The following is a 19,399-nucleotide window of genomic DNA, read 5'->3' as shown; positions in this document are numbered from 1 at the left end:
GACAGTGCCATAATATTCAGTACTTACAAAGACTGAGAAATTGTTTTTACCAGTTTTCAAACATAGACTCGGTTTTGCAAATAATGATCTTGTTTGCAGTGGCACTTCCCACCACCATTTAGGAATTATGCAGTTCACCCCTGATCCCCCCCAAGCAGGCACACACACACAAAAGTTAGGAAGACAAACTGTTTCGCACTTCATAACTTGGTATTTTGGGAATATGGCTGTGCAAGACAAAAAGAAGAATGAATACAGAGTCCTCAGCAATTTATAGTTTCAATAAGCTGTTACATATAGGGCTTGAAATGTTTACAAGACACCTATTGGCCTGAGAAATCAGATCTAGTTTTTCAAAAGGTTTTGAAAGCCTCAACTTTCAGGCGGCCAACCTGAGCATCTTTTAAACAAAAAATAAAACTCAGAACCACACAGACCCAAGATGCCTCTAGCTGGAGGTCCAAAAACTGAGGCACCTAAAATTTTAAGCTACTTTCGAATATTTGGACCTAAATCTACTAGCCAGAAGCCCATATAAGCTATGAGGAGCCCAGACATTTAAGTGAAGAGCCAGCATCCTAGTGACAGCCCCAGTACAAGTGCTGGTAAGGAGCAGTAGAATGGTGGGATTCTTACCAGAGTATTATCCGTAGACCATACTTGGGGTCAGTAGCGCAGCTGGGGGGGAGTGGAGCAGCGGCCGCTCCCCCACCGAGCAGAAGTGGTGCCTTTTTAATTCTTTGGCGCCTTTTAAATTTTTACTCCCCCGGTGGCGCTCCGGGTCTTCGGCGGTGGGTCAGGTGGCGCTCCGGGTCTTCAGCAGCACTTCGGCGTCGGGTCCTTCACTCCCTCCGGTCTTCGGCGGCATTGCCATGGTGGTGGGGGGTCCTTCAGTGCCGAAGACCAGAGCGAGTGAAGGACCCGACGCTGAAGTGCTGCTGAAGACACGGCCTGCCGCCTGACCCGCTGCCGAAGACCCGGAGCGCCGCCAGGTGAGTACTAGCAGGTGGTGCCTTTTTTCCATCTCTGCGCCCCCTTTTTCCCACCTGGCTACGCCACTGCTTGGGGTCTTGCTGTATCGCTCACATCCGTCTCTGGCTACTAGGTGTCTGATGAATTTTTCAGCTTTACTAAGCAGAAGAGTGAACCTGACCTGGTCCTAATTAATTTTGTTCCTGGTAAGGGATTCTGAACAACAGCCATGAAACTGACCAGAGACTTGTCAGTTTTACTCTGCCCACACTTAAAGGATGAGCAGCAAAGGCATTGAAGCATCTAGGCTAGAAACTAGAAAAATAAAAAAGTTGGTTATACAGAAATCAATAGCTTAGTTTACTCTCATTCTTCAGGGAAAGTTACTGGCGGGCAATTCCCCTGCCCCGCTTAAATGTTAATGCCTAAACAGAATGGATTTTCCAGTAGAGAGATTTCCTATGCAACACTTACTACTGTATACACACATTTACTCATTACAGTGATTGTCATTAAAAAGTTCAGCATCCCCAAGTGTTAACACACTACGTTTACCTCTCAAGAAAGAGACTAGGAAATAACTGGAGCACCTCTTGGCACATGCTGACTTTTCACTGATGAGCATTGTCCTAATGCTCACAACACCCAGTAGATTTCTGACGAAGAAACAGTCAGAAGTTCAGTGAGCTGCCCAAGGCCACATACAAGCCAGTGCACAGCTGGATTAGAATTTAGGAGTTCTCTGGTTTCCAGTCCCATTTCTCTGTTCAACATCCTCCAAAATACGAAATCACTTGATTGCTGCACATATGGCCATGTGATATATTTAATTTCTTCAACTTGTGCACATGGGCAATAATAGCTTACATGAAAAACAGGTCACTTACTGAAGCACAAACTAAGAAAACCCACTCGTGATGTCAAGCCCTTCACTGCACCGTCACCACTCACATCTCCCATGAAATCTTCTCACCAAGGTAAAAGAAAAGAAAATCCAGGGTAATAGATACTGGTAAATCTAGGTAAAGTAATACTGACTGTGGTTCACGGTTACCCCTCCACACCAAAGAAAAAGCAGTCCGTGGCCTTCATTAACTCCCTCTCCTATTTAGAAAATAATCTGTTTTCTGTCCTTAAACGCCATCTAACTCAGGAAAGCCTTCAGCGATTTTCTCCCTCAAAACTAGCCTGTTTGAGAGCTCTCTCTTACCCCAGTGCAGCACACCAGAACTTAAACACAGGAAAAGGAAAGAGGAGGGTTATCAAAAGACCTTTTCCATGCAGGAGAGCACAAAATGTCTGCTTTGAGGACAGACATCACCGTTATCCAGTATCACTCAAACAGAAATAATATCACAACCACAATGCCATCAAGTAAAATGACATGCCTAACTCCTGCTGCCAAAACACAAGACACATCCCTTCTACTCCACAAAGCAAGTTCTAGCCATGATCCCCCTACACCCACCCAAGAGATGTCCATAATCACACACTACCACTTTTCTCCATGGTGTGTTGAGGTTACCTCCTTATAAGCTGTGTTGAAATGGCTTGATATAGCTTTATGGCAGGGAGCCTTGGAGCTCAGTACACGAGAAGAAAATTTGCACAACTCTGACATGGCAGACTTGGGAAGAGCCCAGTTCACTCATCTCATAGTACCCACCCTAAGACAATACCACATACCCTAGAGTTCACCATTTGAGTACTAACACAGCCCTGTTCCTTCAGCACGCCACATTAACTCCGGAAACCCAATGCCTCTCTTACAGGGCACCAGATATCCGTCAACAACTCCAATCCTGTCCTTATTCAGTCAGTCTGGTGGGGACGGGGGTTAGGCACAGATTTATTTCCCATATTACCTCTTATTCATTTCCCATATAATCACCCAAGAAAATTACAGTGTGACCACTGGGACTTCAAGCATGTTCTTGAACTTGGAATTAAACCATGCTTTAAGGCCAGCTAGAGGCCTTAAGTTTTATGCTAGATCCTCTCTCAGCACGTTGGAATATTAAAGCAATGAACTGATAATGCAGACCTGTAAGGCATATTGGTCAGTGATCGCACAGAGGAAAAAAACGTGGAAAGGAAGGCATCTGTATATTAGCAAAGTAATGCACTTTCTGAAGGATAGAACCCCGCCTTGTACAGAGACAGACCGACATGTTTAGCTACCAAAATAGTTCAACTCCTCATAAGGAACTCCCACCTCCATTGCCACCTCCCAAAGCCTCAGTGTTTTCCCCACCACGAAGTTGACAATTTCATCAGTTCCTGGTCTCAAATTGGGGGGGGGGGGGGAGGGGGGGGAAAAGAGTACAGCAGTCAGAAATGTTGCCAGTACCAAACTTCAATTTAGATATGCCACCACTGGTCGGCCGGCCCCGGGGGGAAGGGGGGAAGGAAGAGAGCTGTGCTGGGACAATCCCACTGTAAAAGTTTCTCACTTAGGTATTTCTAATATGCCCATTACTGCAGTCTATATGCTAGAAGGCAGGTAAAAGATACACTGAGTTGTGAGGTTTCCTCATAAAACCATTTTAGCATGTTAAGAAAAAGCAACACCCAAAACACCGACTTTCAAAATCTGCGGTAAATAACACTCATTTTCTCCCAACCACAAAATGTAAAATGGGTGCTCTGAGAGCTCCCTTTTTAAATAAACATACAAAAAAGCATTCCTACCTAAGGCTGGGAGGTCTGCCGGGGTTTCTTTCAACAGCATTCAAGTGACAGCAACTAGAGTTAATTACTCTTTTTCACACTCTCCCCTTCACAACCCCACAGCACATTCCCAGCCTTTGCCTACTCAGCAGATTCACATACAAAAACCTGCTACCATTTTAGTCTGATAATTTTTCAGATCGAGGAAAGAAACCAAGTGCAACTGTAATATAGATCCAGCTCAGCCACCTTTTACGTACTCTCACCCTAACTATAAGCTACCACAAGTGCCTTTTTTTGCACTTGGTAAGATGCAGTTAAAGAAAAAGCGAGTGCACAAAGAAGATAATGAAGGAAGTGATAAACTTGCTGCTTTGAAAAGGAGTTATTAACTCAACGTATTTCATGAAATTTTCCATTCACAAGTTTATCCTGAAAAGAGATACTACGTTTAACCTTAAAATGCAGGATTGTCATCCAAATACATTTTACCATAATCCGATTTTTAAACTGACTAGCAAGCTGTAACAGAGGAAAATGCAGCTCAGTAGGACAACTGGGGGACATGAAAAAACCCCTACAGTGGAAAAAGTTTATTTCCTTACCTTGATTGGGCAGCCATAGTGAAGTTTATAATGGCAAATGTCTTCTGTCCATGAGCCCCTTCCCCCAACTTCCCTCCCTACCCCCCAGCCAAAAATTTATTTGCCATTTGCTGATACTTTCGCTCCGTTTCCTGGTTTCTGTAAATTTACCCACTCCAAAATGTCACTGAACTCCCTACTCCCAAAGACACAGGTTCCTGAGTTAAGTCTCTCTAGTTCAGTATTGGATTACACTAATTTTGATAGACATCCGGGCATTCAGGGCCTCTTTTGGCTTGATGCATTCCAAATCTACAGGGAGTTTAACCAGCTCCCGAATTTTCAGCTTCCCAGATTCAGCAATTCCAGTTTAAAAGTTTAACACTTCCTAAAAAGCTCATCAGCATTACTGTAACACATCAATGTAAAATGTTGTTCTTATTCAGAAAAGAAGCCTTTTTTCCAGCTCTACTCCCAGATGCCTAAACAGCCCAGAGCAACCCCTTTTCAATAAAGTTTTCATGGTACAATCCACCTCCTTAAATGGACATGTTATTCTGTCAAGGCAAGAAAACTGGAGGATTGGATAAGAAGAGAACAAGCCCGGGTCACTAGCCTATCACGGATGAAACACCCATTTGTTTTCTTTGCCAGAGACTCCACCTGCATGCTCATAAATGGGTCGGTGCCAGATCCCCAACAAGACTTACAAACACAACAGCAAGAACACAGGGTTCCCTGCTGTTTAGCACTCTAGACATAATGAGTGTGTTTCATGGGATGAGGAGGAAGAGGGCAGAGCAAAGGAATATTTACTAAAGAGGAGGAGGAGGGGAAGGTACTGTATAACATGAATTCCTCACTGCCACTTAAGTTTTTTGAAAGCTAGCAACAAGAGAAAGGCTTTATTCTGAGCATGATATTGTTCATACAGTCAACTTTTTAAAGCAAAAATATAACCAGTCCAGAGAGACATTGTTAATGTAAGTTATTTAAAAACTGGATACATAATATAAGTTGCAGGTGCCCATACATGGGATCCCAGAATTAGAGAAAAATCGTTGTTTTCTCTTTCATATTAAGACAAAATATAGATTTTTCTTTTGTGCCTCAATGTTGCATGGAGCACATTGCTGTATTGGAGACCTTGATGCGTGTACTCGTTCATAAAAAAGTAGCACCTGCCCTTTGCTCTGGGTGCTTCTTGACATGTTTTAAAACAATTATAAAAATAGTCTACTCCAGTAATTCCCTTCAACCAATAATTAACACACATAATCCAGCAGTCACAAATATATTTAAGATCCTTACAATCTCCTACAGCAGAGCGTGCATACACAAACACTCCTCTCTAACATAACAAAACTATTGGTATTTATGTATTTCCAATATTAAACAACAACAAAAATAAAGAGAGCTTTGAAAGACTGAGCTGCTACTGAGAAAGTTTTATTTATACAGCATCTTAGAAAAACAGGAAATTCACCATTTGTAACAAAAACTATATATAAAAATATTTAGAACAGGACATAATTGGAAATGGATGACTTAAAATATTATAGCAGAAATATCAGCAATAGCTATTGTTAAAGGACACTTAGTAGTTTCCATTCTACCCCATTCTCGGCTGCATATAAAACTTTCAGGCAGAAATAATTTTCTACTCCTGGTTAAAAGTGAAATAATTTTTTTGGAAAGTCTGAGCCAAAAAAAAAAAATATTGCACATTGCAGAGGAGGTAGATGATATACATTATACATAAATAAGGGCCTAAATGTTAAAAAGTGAGCAGTGACTTCTGGGTGCCCAACTTGCAACACTTTAACAAGGTCTGTGCTGAACATTAAAAATGGACAGACAATGATTTTGGCTGTATATCACTGTCACTAGTCAGTTGGGCCAAGTATTGCAACTTTTACACAAAACAAATAACTACAGCTAAAACAGCTTGTCACAATTCAGGGCATCTGCACCTGCATCTTCCCCCTTATGGTCCACGGAGGGCACCTACTCAAGTTCCCAGCTCCTAAGCCATGATCTGTCTTGGGCTGAGACCCGCACCTCTCCCCCTGCTGACCGGGGGTTTTCCAGGCAGCACAGTTCCTTGCCTACACTGTAATACCCCCAGCAAGTCAGGATGCTAACAGGCCAATGTCTGCCCTTTGCTTTCTCTCTGAAGGCTCTGATCCGGGTAATGGCCCACAGTCATAACTTACCACACAGCTCTTTCTAAGCAAGCACATTTATTCTTAAGGCAAATAAATTCCAGAGAAAATGTATAAAAAAGAATAAAAGAACCTACAGACTTGCTAAAAAGTTTACAACAGAGGTCACCCCACCTCCAATCCTGGGTTCTGGTAAGTGTCAGTTCTTCCAAACCTTACCTAAGGATTGCACCCCTCCTTGGACAGAAGGTCCTGACTGTTTCTTGGATCAGAAAGAAAGCTCTGAGTCAGTTTAAACTCAGGCTATTTAACCAAAAGTCCTTTCTTTGTCTCTCAGTCTCTGGAGAATCCAGTTTGAACAAGCATATGGCAGTCTACCCAGGTGGTGGTACTTTTCTGGAGTATTGCAACATGAACGTATTAGCCTAATCACTCCACAGTAGCCTTAGTTCTGGGGGAGCTGTGGTACCCTCCCCCATGGAATTACGTACTATCACTGGCCCACAACGGTACAAAAACTTAATGCAGAAAGATCTCTGTCCGAGATACCGCAAGAAATTGCCACACAACCAAGAAGAAAGTTGACAATTGGTTACGAAATTAGCCTTCATTGAAGAGCTGCATTTAAGTTTTTCTGGGGAAGACTTAGTTTTGGTTTGACCAAAGTATTGCCCTTTGTGCATAGGCCCAGTACACACATTTACAGAGGAGATTTGTGTGGGGTTGTGTTTTTAAATTAAGCTTGTAAGAGGTATGGTTAAGAACGCTGTGTTGTATATTCAAGTATGGCTAACTTGCTTGACACCCCTGAGGGAATTCTGTACTAAAAAATAAAAATTCTGCAAGTTTTGTTCATAAATAAATGTGGGGGCTTCAGTATGGCAGAGGGGAGCACAGATCACTGGCTGCATGGAGAAGGGAGATCACCCTGCAGTCTCCCCAACCGCGGGACAAAGACTTGGCAGCGAGGCTGTACCTGCCTCTCCCCACAGAAGCACCAGGTATGGACAGGCAGGCTCAGCCCAGCAGGATCCAAATGTGGAAACACTTAGTGTGGGAGGATCCAGGTGCGGGGTGAGAGGGCTGTGCGGGGGACAATCTGGGTGCAGGCAGCTCAGTGTGGGGTTCCAGGTGCAGGGGCAATGGGAATCTGAAAGCAGGGTCCAGATGAAGATGGCTGAGGCTCAGCAGGGAGGGTCCAGATGTAGTGGGTGGGGCTCAGTAGACGGGGGTCCGCATGCAGGGGGGTGAGAGGGCTGGGTGGAGGTGGAGGGGGGGGGGAGGACTTGGTAGTAGTCCAGAGACGGGGGTGGGGTTTGGCAGGGTAGGGGTTCGGTGGGGCAGATGGACAAGGGTTGGGTTGACATTGGAGGAGCTCCCCATACAGTGATTCCTACCCCGACAGCTGAGGAATGATGGGGGCAGGAAGTGGGGTGGGCTGCAGAGCTGGGGAGGTGTCTGGGGGTAGGTCTAACCTGGCCCTGGCTGCTCCATGCAGAGGAAGTGCACTCTTCCCCCTAGCAGCTGAGCCTGGAACAGGGTAGGAGCCACTGGCCAGAGCATGGGGCTGGGGAGAGCTGGGTGAAGGGGGGCTCCAGATGCAGGGAGTGAGGCTTGGCAGAAGGGTCTGGGTATGGATGCACGGGGGTTGGGTGGATCTGACTGAGCACTGGCGGGGGAGTCCCCAGCCCCGTCCCTCCTCCCTGCAGCGATTTACCTCTCTGCCAGCTGCTTCGGGTGCCCAAACCGACACTTCCACATTGCTGGGGAGGGGCACATGGCTGTTCTTGTGGCTTCCCTTTGCTTCCCTGTTAGAAAGTCATTTTTCTGCAGGGAAGCAAAGAAATCTGCGGCAGACACGAATGCTGCACGCACACAGAGAGCATTACTTGCCCAATGAAACACATACTGAAGGTACAAAGAGGTTAGGCAGGACTGCTGCACGTGTTCTGAAGTGTACAGGCAATAATACTGCTTACCTCTTTACTCCACGGTAGATCTCAAAGCACTGTTCAAAGGAAGTCAGGATCATTTTACAAATGGAGAAAGTGAGGTACAGATGAAGTGACTTGCCCAAGATTATTCAACAGGCCAGTTCAAAGTCAGGAACAAAACCCAGGTCTCGTGAGTCCCCGCGCAAGGCTCTATCCGTGAGGCCACGCTGTTCACCAGTGAAATACTCCACCGAGCCTTGGCAGCTCTTCAGCTGGGAAAGAAATAAAATTTCTTCCCCAGCTTCAGAGCCATGAAGGCCAACAGCTAATGTGATGGTTAGGCACATGTTTCACCATACTTAGTCATTTACAGCACTTTATTTGCTCAAAGCATTGTAGACACATTAACTCCTTAACCCCACACAATTCCCCAGTGAGGTAAGTAGTATTAGGCTACATCTACACTACAGACCTTACAGCAGTACAGCTGCACTGCTATAATGTCTCCTGTGTAACTGGTCTATGCTAGCGGGAGAGAAATCTCCCGTCAGCAGAACTCAACCACCCCCAATGAGTGGCGGAAGCTATTTTGGCAGGAGAGGAGTAGGGAAACTAAGGCTATGTCTACACCGGAGCATTTGTCGGTGAAACTTCTGTCGGTCGGGGGGGAGTTCACACCCCGACTGACAAAAGTGCTAGTGTAGACATAGCCTTAGTTTTCCTATTTCTAAAATGGGGATGTGGTAGAAAGGCAAGGTACATTGCCCAAGGCCACACAATAAGTCAGTTAAGCAGAGCCAGCGTCAGGTCTCCAGACCCCTGTGCACAATCCTCCACATTGCCTTATTCAACTTCAAGACTTCCCAAATGCACCCAGCCTTGGCCGTCAATACAATTATTTCCATTAGGGCAACAAAAGAAACCCCACATCCACGTTCAAGTTTACCCATCGCTCCTCTCCCACCAATTCATCCATCTCCCTTGAGAAAAGATGTGGAGGACAAAAAAATTTGGAATTTGAAAACAGAAGTTGCTTAACCAGTGAAAGGAACTTTTGTTTTTAAATATAACCCAAAAATGCTGATAATCAAACACACCATTATCGTTATTTAGAACACAGTAATGCCCAAAGTATGGTAGGGTTTTTCCAAAGATATGCTCTGCCCTCAGGGCTTACAGTTACAAATAACACCTGAGATCTTCAACAGGAAAAGAAATTGGGGGTGGAAATCTATCATTTTCAGTTTACTTGCGCATTTGAAAGCTGTGTGTGTACGTTCAGTTTCATCTCTTTGCATGCATCTTTTTTGCAGAGAAAAGAATTTTTTTTAAAAGGAAATGTGATAGGCTGGGGTAGGTGTAGATTTCAAGTTGGTGGTTTACGTTTAATGATTTAGGATCTTTTGTATTTATTTTTATAGCATTTCAGTTCACGTTTAGGATTGTCACAATATCATTAAATAATAATGAACTGTTAGTATCAGTCAAAATTTACCAACCAGCTGGATTTTTCGTCCCTGCAGCCTGCAAATCTTTTGTTACAAAAATTTGAGAATTGTCTTGGGCTTTCTCACCCATGCTAAAAAAACCCAAATAATTTTCCAGTAGCCTAGTTGTAAGATATAGCCCTCAAATAATTATGAAATAGGACTTCTAATTGCAAGCAAAGGATTTCTGCTAATACCCATAGAAGCTATGCAAACCTTTGTTTTCTGGCTAATTAAAGGCTATAAGGAATCCTTTATTGCACTCTTTTGTAGTGGCTTCCATCCAAGGATTACTAAAAGCTTTACTCCTGAATTAAGTCCCACTACCTGCTTGGAAGTTAGTGAAGTATCCCCATTTTACAAATGGGTAAAACTGTGGCACAAAGTTGTTAAGCAAGTAGACTAACGTCTGTCACACAACTATTTTGTGGCAGTGTTGGGATTAGAACACGCCAGTTTACAACTCCAACTACTTTAAACACAAAACCATCCTTCTCCTCAAGGAAACAAGCAGTGGCTCGACATGACTTCTGAGACAAGCAGGAACAACCCAGCCAGCTTTAATTAAAAGCCAGATCTCCTAATTAAACAAAGGACCAGAGACCATTTATTTTCCAGTACATACGTGGGGGTGTGTACCAAACATTGGGGGGGGAGGGGAGATTTTGAGAGAATACCACTAAATTATGTGATCAGCTTTCTTTCCTTTGGATCTATTTCAAATCTGCTCAAAAGAGGCCCAGGACTGGAAAAACATGGGTGATTCAGGTCAGATTGAACAAATATGGGCAAAGCCATATAGGTCATTCTTCACAATACCCGGCAACTCTGCCCCTAGTTGAAACCAGCTCTATTATTTCCCCTTGTTTAACGAGCACTCACATTGACTCAAATATATATTTTTTAAAATTCTAGGCAAACCTGTAGGCTGACAAGCAGCACCCTTCTCCATAGACATGTGGCATCATAAAGAATTAAGATATAATTTTCTTCCAATCTTAAGTACTGTACGTGCCTTTTCTGTATATTGATATGCATACACTAACATTCTTTGATATCAAGGCATTTAAAGTTCTGTACAATGAAACATGCTATGTTGAGTTGTATTTATAGATTTGAAGGACAGCAACGCTGCATACTATATAAAATGCTTAAATATTTGAAAAGGAATTTATATTTTTCTAACTTGAATCAGGCATTGTATTTCATAGAATCATAGGGTTAGAAGGGACTGCAAGGGTCATATAGTCTAACCCCCTGCCAAGATGGTCATCTAGTCTAACCCCCTCTAGCAATCGATGGCCAAAATGTTAATATAACAAACGGACATATTGTGATCAATTTTAAACACTGTTAAATCCTTTTTATTATCAGTTAATTTCAAGAACACTCATAAGCAATTAAAAAAATACTACCAGATTTCTTTTATACTTCACTGAATTCTTCTCCTGGAAAGAAAATATAAATAAACATCTGACATACTGATGTAATTAGGTAAAGAAAATTTGTTGTTTATGTTTTCATTCTCCAGGCCACATGAGCACTTTCCATGTTGGAAGCAATTTGCATAATGGAAACAGAGCAGGGAAGAGACCAGTGGGAATCACCCTCTTTCCTGGCTATAAACATCCAATAACTTCCAACCAAGCAATGCACATTTCGTCTTAAAAATTATTTATTCTTTACCATCCCTGCACATAAAAGCTTACAGTCCAAAAAGTCAAGTGCCATACAAAAGGTATGGGAGAAGAATACATATATCGTAGGTGGGGCTGGTGACCAGCCACTTCCCATTATAAGACTCTCTTTTCAATTGCTTATAAAACTTGATCAAACTTTAGCTATGTCCCATGTTTGCCTCAGGCTTATTTTTTAAAAGTTTTTCAGCCCAAACAGTTCAGACATTCTTGGGAACAAACGTAGGAAAAAATAAGTTTTACCCATGTTAAAAATTCTGGTGACCTCTTTGTGAAGGTCTACTGCACCCATGCTCTGGACCAAGACATTAAAATTTGGCAGGGGGGTTGGCCTTTGCGTCAGGGATATGTCTTTTGCCATCCCTATGAAAATCCACCCAAATTTGGCCAAATTATATGCCTTGGAAAAATTGCCATCTGCTCAGTAGAGTCTTGCTGGATTTTTAGTAGCTAGGTTCTCTTTCGTAGCTAAATAGATTCTGTCTGCACTAGGCATGCTTTAGCCCATGACTGAGCTTTGGGCTGCTATGGGCTGTGCTAGGTTAAGGCACTGAAACCAAAAGCCGGGAGGCTCTCTCTCTTCTACTCTTGGCCCAGGCAGGAGGAAGCTTCCTGCTTCAAATGCAGAGGAGACAAGAACCAGACCTGGGAGACTGACTTAAGAATTTCTTGATGCCAACTGGCAAAACGGAGGGGGGGGGGGACGACTGCTACTGGAATCTCATGAGTTTGGTGTGTATATTCTAGTTCACCAAAGAATGGCATGTGGTCTCAAACAGAAGCAGGTGTCACACTGGACATCAATATCATTGTGAAATGTACATACAGATATCGAGTAAGGAGTTACATACATATTCTGAATACATGTTCTTAAGAGTCTTTGTATCAAGGTGCTGATCACCAGCAAAGGTGAAAAGCAGGTTTTGTGTCAGACAGATGTTTATTCATCTGTTTACATGTAAATTGTCTCCTTCACAATGGGCTTATCACAAGTCTGAGCTGAATGCAAATGAAGGATCCTCAGAACTTCACATGCAACCTAACAGGAAGAGAAAAACAGCAGGGGAGAGAACCTTATCTGGAAGTGCACTTCAAAGGGTTGGGAGGCAGACAAGACACCCAGGCACTCTTCACGGAGGAAGTAAAAGCACAGTGGTTTTGCTTCATGAAAAAAGCATCTCAGCCAGGCTTGGCTAAAAACACTGGGGAGAACTTCGGTGAGATGAAACTTCTTTAGACGGGAGGTTAACCTGTTAGTTAAGTTTAGTATCTAGAAAGCATGTTATGATTTTGTTTTGTATGTAACCATTTGTTTCCAATATTCTTTCTTACTATCACTTAAGGGACCTCTCGAGGTCCCTTCCAGTCCTACGATTCTATGAAATCTCTATTATTATTTGATAATAAACTTATCCTTGTTTCACTATAAATATAGCTCAGTGCAGAGGCATTAAGCTAAGTGCTGATCCTGAGCTGAATCTTACAAGCCGGTGTTTTCTGTTCCTTTGGGAACAGTGGGCCTGGTAATTCTGTGAGTGTCCAGTGGATAAGGGGCTGGACACTTCAGGGAAGGCTCTGAGGACTCGGGGGGTTGGTGTGTGCCTGAGAGTAAACCCTAGGGAGGCCTAGAGAGACTGCTTGTGCTGCCAGAGGCTGTTTTCAGGGAGTTGATCCACAGCGGGCACAGACGAGGGTGCCCCACACTCAGGGCAATTGGTGAAGTTCCTCGCAACCCTGGGGAGCGTCACAGGGCAGGGGAGGGTGTATATTAAAACAAGGGCCCTGGAGAGGGGGAAACTGGGACTGGGGAGCCAGAAACAGACACCTGACAGCAGCGCGTATGCCAAAGACTAAGAACCAAAGAGGAGGAAGGAAGGGGGTGGGAGAAGACAAACCTGACAAGGAGACAAGGTGCAACGGGAGAACCACAAGTAGCTGGTTGAAGAGACTGGGACAAGGAGCTGTGGGGTCAGAGGAAAGGAACTAGATGATGAGCCCAAGGAGGGAGACTGGGAGCCATTGGGAACAGAGAAGGTAAGTGTGAGGAGGGGGACAGAGAAACAAACTGGGCAAGAAGCAGGGGAAAGGAGAACTGGGACTGGGAGGAGAAGACTGAAAGGAATGCAGCAGAAGAGGTCAAGCTAAGGGGGGAGGAGGAATGGGCACAACAGCCTGAGCCCACCAGAGGACATTCCCCTCCAGAGTCTAGAATGGAACCAATGATTTCTGAGTTTGTCATTCCTCTACTGTCGGCAAGTATGCGAAAAATCCACTGACAAACAGTCTCTCTCATCCCCTCTGGTGCTGGGCCACACAGAGGATGACAACCTACTACTGCTATCAGTTACTCCAACAGCGCAAGTGACAGATGTCTGTGTGGTAGATCTTAAGATTCCAACTCTGATGAAGACCCATGTTGGTGTCAACATAAAGCCATATAATTTGATTTCTGTTTTTGCTTTCTCTTTATAAAAAGCTAGGAAATTATGCATAAAAACCGATGTTAAAAGAACACTATTCAGTACACAAGTCAAGCACTCAAAAGTTAGGAAACGCCCCAATGAAGGTTGGCTGTGCAACCTTAATTTAGCCTCTTTGTGCGTTTGCATTATGATACAGCCTTCAATTACATGATTACGCACTATTTTTCCACAGGATGTCTGCCTCATTCAGTGCACAAGATGGACCTGCTATAGGGATGAATCACAGCTGTTTAGGAAAGGAGACTATTATCTGTAAGACACCTACCTAATTTTTGCATAAGTTGGAAGGTGTGTGGTGAACAAGGCAGGGAATGGCAGGAAAAAAAAAAACTAGTGTCGTGTTGAACACTGCCCTTGAAAACTGGGTTCTATCCCTGCCTCTGCTACAGAAATCCTGTGAGATGCTGGGCAAGTCCCTTAAACTCAACTTTTTACAAGTGGTCCCTATTTGTATTCTCCACACTTTCTGGGTGCCTGATTTGATACACTAGGGTCTGATTTGCAAGAGTGCTGAACACTTACAGATGAAAAAGAAGTCAATAGGATCAGTGCTTTGAACATATAAACTGCTATACAATGCTAAGTACTCTGAAAAATCAGGTCCTAGTTGTCTCAAAATTGAGACATGGCATCCAAAATTAGTAGATACTTTTGACCTTCATCTCTCTGCCTCTGCTCTTCATCTGTAAAATAAGGATAATAGCACCACTCCTTCACCTCACAGGCGTATTGTGAAAATGAGTTATTGTTTGTGAAGTACTCAGATAGTATAACAATGAGCCGCACAGAAGAGCCCATGAAACAATTATTAATTCTGTCTTCAGAGCAGGGTTTGAATCACACGCAGTAAATAAGGCATGGGGCCACACACTGAACAATGAGGAGAACACAAAATATTGAACAGTTGCTCATTAAGTGAGCACCATCCACCCTGTGCACTGAATGAGGCAGTGTTCTGTGGAAAAGATATATGATCACATAGTTAAGAGACTGCGTCAGAGTGGATACAAATCATTTTTTAATTGAAATCAGACTTAAATATGTTTTTAAAATTTTATTTAAATGACTGTTTCTTTTTTAAAAATAAGCCAGTTTAAATTTAAATCTGAATCTAATACAAAATATTTTAAGCCCAAAATATAAAATTGTATTTAATATTTAATTATATAATTATAATTTAGTTGTAAATGTGCATGTTTTTATATAAGAAGTTTATGTATGCAAAACATTTCAGGTTCTTTTATTTAATACAAATGACTTTTATATGCTGTTGTGTATTTAATTAAATTCCAGTTACCATCAGGAAGGCCGAAGCATCACTGGCGCTGCAGCTAGCAGGGGATGTGAAGGGTAACAAGAAGGGTTTCTACAGGTATGTGAGCAACAAGAAGGAGGTCAGGAAAAGTGTGGGACTCTTACTGAACAGGGGAGGCAACCTACTGACAGACTATGTGGAAAAAGCTGAAGTCCTCAATGCTTTTTTTGCCTGGGTCTTCACTGACTTATAAGGAGAGGCTGAGGGAACTGGTCTTATTTAGTCTGCCGAAGAGAAGAGTGAGGGGGAATTTGATAGCAGCCTTCAACTACCTGAAGGGGGTTCCAAAGGGGATGGAGCTAGGCTGTTCTCAGTGGTGGAGGATGACAGAACAAGGAGCAATGGTCTCAAGTTGCAATGGGGGAGGTCTAGGTTGGATATCAGGAAAAACTATTTCACCAGGAGGGTGGTGAAGCACTGGAATGGGTTACCTAGGGAGGTCGTAGAATCTCCATCCTTAGAGGTTTTTAACGGCTTGACAAAGCCTTGGCTGGGATGATTTAGTTGGGGTTGGTCCTGCTTTGAGCAGGGGGTTGGACTAGATGGCCTCCTGAGGTCTCTTCCAACCCACGTCTTCTATGATCCTGAAGCAGCTTGACTCAAATCATGAGCAAAAAGTTAATTAGCTAGTAAAGAAGAAATACATCATTCACCATTTCCTGACATACTAAAAGTGTACAATTAATACAAATCTGAAATTATTATCCTATATAATTGCTTAAATAAATGTATATAGGTAGCAAAAAGATCTACCAAATTGTGTAAAGGCGCTATTTAGTTGTCCAACTGAGACAGACTCTTGGTCAGAGATTTCTACTCCCTTCAGGGACTAATGCACAGCACCCGGCATTTGCAGTGACGCTCAAGCGGTGTCTTCAAAACAGGAAGGTTTATTGATACTCAGTTGGAATATAGCACCGGAAGTCCTTCGGTTAGCATAGAGACAAAGGTTAAATCGTTTATTCTGGTCAAACCAGAGCAATTCACCAGCCAAGCTGGAGCGAACCTTTCATTTTCAGGGTCTGAGTTTTCTCCCCTTTCTTCGTCAGTTCCCAGGTGAGAGCTCCCGCTTCTTCCAGAGTCCACATTTATTCCCCCACTTTAAACCTCCCAGTCCCCTTCATTCTCGAGCGCTGCTGAGAGGTGGGGAAATCTTCCCCCTCTCTGGGTTGTTGGCAATGTTTCAATGTCCTTCCATCATCTTCTGAGATTTTCCACTCATACGGGTCCACCTTGGCCAGTCCTTTTTTAATGACCCATTTCATCCCCACAGACAGCTAGGTGAGACAAACCTATGTCTTCTTAGCCTGCCGTAAGAGCAAACAATCCTTTTCCTCCCTACCAGGTAGCCAAGCAAAGTATAGGGGAAACTGAGGCATACATATACATCACAAAAAATATTACGAAAAATTCCCACATAGTCACAGACACATGGAAGAGGCACAGAGGGTACTGCAGCACCCAGGCATGTGTGGGAGGCCCCAGAGACAGGAGACGCACCCCCTTCCCGAAGACTGAGTGCAAGGTAAAAGTATTGTCCACTTTGCATGGGGCAGGGGAGTGCTGGGGAACTAGATCAGAGCTGGGGTGAGGACTTGGAGCAGAATTGGGTGGAGCTGGGGAACTGGAGCAGAGCTAGGAAAATGGTGGGGCTGGATTGGAGATGTGTGGGAGAATCGTGAAAGGGGGCCCTAACTTTTTCTTGCACAGGGCCCTTTACACCTTGTTACACCACTGGTCAGATTATTTAAATTTAAAAGCATCCACTCATTTTAAGGAAAGAAGAGAGAAAGAGACTCCAACCCATGTCCCTAGTTAGATGAAGGAGTGTCATCCATTTTATTAAATACTCATGAGATAAAGTGCATAGGTAACCTTTTGATAACACATTCACAGTAAGAGAATATTTGTTTATACACAGAAAAAGTAGGTCAAAAACATGCACCTACCAATTTTTCCAAACATTGCATTATACTTAAGGATTAATAATGTAATGGGTTTCAAAAAAAAACACCACACACCACCATATACTCACACCCTCACTCTCACTTCTAAAGAGTCAGTGCTGTCTTAATTAAAAGGTCTTTTCCCAGCTCTGTTTACAAGAATTGCCACCGTTTACCACCACTGGCGATTCCTTTTCACTCTGAGGTGAAAAGGGTCAGACACATTATGTTTGTGTTTCCAAGTAGCTGAAGCAGACATGCAGTAGCCTTTTTCATTTGCCAAGGGGTTCTTGGCACCAGGTCAGTGAATGACCTTTTCAAAGGAAAGAGTGAGCCTTCCATATGCATCCAATATTATGCCAAGCTGCACTCCTTAAAACCACCAATAATTTCTCAGCAAAATGGGGTCTCACCCTGTATTTCCCTCAGTGGCATTGCCAAGCAACCCATCACACTGCCTCCTGCTTTCACTCAGAGGCCGATTCTTTCTTAACTGAATTAATATTTTTCTGATGCTGAAGCACAAACCCCACACAATTAGAATCCAAAGTACTGTCTGTGGCTTGCTGCTCCTGTGCACCCAGTCAGGGGACATGAAATTCAGGACTTAAGCAGTGATCCCCACATGCTGAAACGAAGGCCCATTTTATCATTTTACATCTTCTCTTTACAGTAGATTCAGCCCTTTAATCACAATACTGGGATCCTTCCAGAGTCCTCTCAGTGCTTCTCCTTCCAAACAACAAAGAGACAATTACACACTACTAAGTTGCTAGGTAAGTTCATATTCCCCACGCCACAGGTTTTACAGCTAGCAGGAGGCACACACCCTTACGTTGCTATTGTTAGTGTGGGAAGGAGGGTAGGAAGTCACAGAACCTTATACTAGATAGCATCCCAGGTACAGAAAATAAGGGCTTGTCTATACTGGCACTTTACAGTGCTGCAACTTTCTCGCTCAGGGGTGTGGAAAAACACCCCCCTGAGCGCTGCAAGTTCCAGCACTGTAAAGTGCCAGTGGAGAGAGAGCACCATTCCCCTCGTGGAGTAGGGTTTTTTATGGCGCTGTCTCGGCTCTCTCCCAGCGCTGTCTGATGCCGTGACTACACAGCCACGGTAAAGCGTTGCTGCGGCAGCACTGTAATGTTGCTAGTGAAGACATGCCCTCAGTCTGTAAATCCCACAGTCCTGCTTCCTCAAGGTAGAACTGCAAAGCCAGCAACGCACTGAAACCCAAGAGTGCAAGCAGACATGAAAAGCCAGTTTAACGAGGTAAATAAGGCTGTGGATTAGAGCGACAAGGTGGGTGAGGTAATATCTTTTATTGGATCAACTTCTATTGGAGAGAGAGAAGTTTTTGAGCTTTCAAAGAGTTATTCAGAGCTGGGAAACTAGAGGGATGTAGGTCTGTAGTGTGCCCAGCCTCAAAATGTCACAATGAAAAATACCAGGTGAAACAGATTGTTCATCTTAAGTAGTTAACATATATTTTAAGCCACCTTTCAATGTGAAGCGACCCCTCCCGTCACGGGGGTGGGGTGGAGTAAGAGGGGACAGCCGAGGGTGGGGGGGGGGAGGGAGTTGTTAGTGCGTTATAGATTGCTGTAATAAACCATAAATGCCATGTCTCTACTCAGTCCATTATTTTTAGCATCTAGCAAAATTATGAATTTAAGTCCCAGGCTTGTCTTTTGAAAGTATTGTGTGGGTTTCCTTGAAGATGAGGAAGGATAGGTCAGATACAGAGTGATCATTTTGTGAAAAGTGTTCACCCATAGGTGATAGGGTGTTTTTGTCTTTTATCATTTTCCTGTGGAAGTTCATTCATTCCTTCACAAACTCTGAAACATTAAAAACCTCCCTCAAAACACCATCCTTGCCACCATGGATGTCACTTCCCTATAAGGCATGGGTGGCCAAAGCCCTGGCTTGTGAGCCACATGTGGCTCGTTTTTACAGTTAAAGTGTGGCTCATAGAGCCCCCCATGCCCCCCCCCCCATTCTCTGCCTACCAGACTGGGTGGGGGGGAAGCTCGGGGCTTCTCCCAGCAGTTGGTGGTAGGGCTTCAGCCCCGTGAGGTGTGCATGCCAGGGCTTGGGGCTCCTGTGGAGCTGAAGCTCTGAGGATCCCCTTGCTGCGGGGCTG

General features: G+C 43.7%; 1 protein-coding gene across 10 annotated transcripts in view; it reads right to left on the bottom strand.

The window, feature by feature from the left end:
* Positions 1-19,399, bottom strand: part of AFF1 (AF4/FMR2 family member 1) — a 164,618-nt gene that overhangs the window by 129,588 nt on the left and 15,631 nt on the right. For 3 of the 10 annotated variants that reach the window (XM_037896825.2, XM_037896826.2, XM_037896830.2), the window contains exon 1: positions 1,528-1,628. The exons of 3 other annotated variants lie outside the window; for them this stretch is intronic. In XM_037896825.2, coding sequence (XP_037752753.1) covers positions 1,528-1,574 — 47 coding nt within the window. In that variant the 5' untranslated portion in view covers positions 1,575-1,628. Of the gene's footprint in view, positions 1-1,527; positions 1,629-3,663; positions 3,891-4,247; positions 4,791-19,399 lie in introns of those variants that run through there. 4 more of the 10 variants (XM_037896827.2, XM_043545103.1, XM_037896832.2 and 1 more) reach the window with 4 other exon arrangements.

The sequence above is a fragment of the Chelonia mydas genome, chromosome 4 (assembly GCF_015237465.2).
Source record: "Chelonia mydas isolate rCheMyd1 chromosome 4, rCheMyd1.pri.v2, whole genome shotgun sequence".
Lineage (NCBI taxonomy): Eukaryota > Metazoa > Chordata > Testudines > Cheloniidae > Chelonia > Chelonia mydas.
This window is presented reverse-complemented; position numbering and strand designations above follow the sequence as displayed.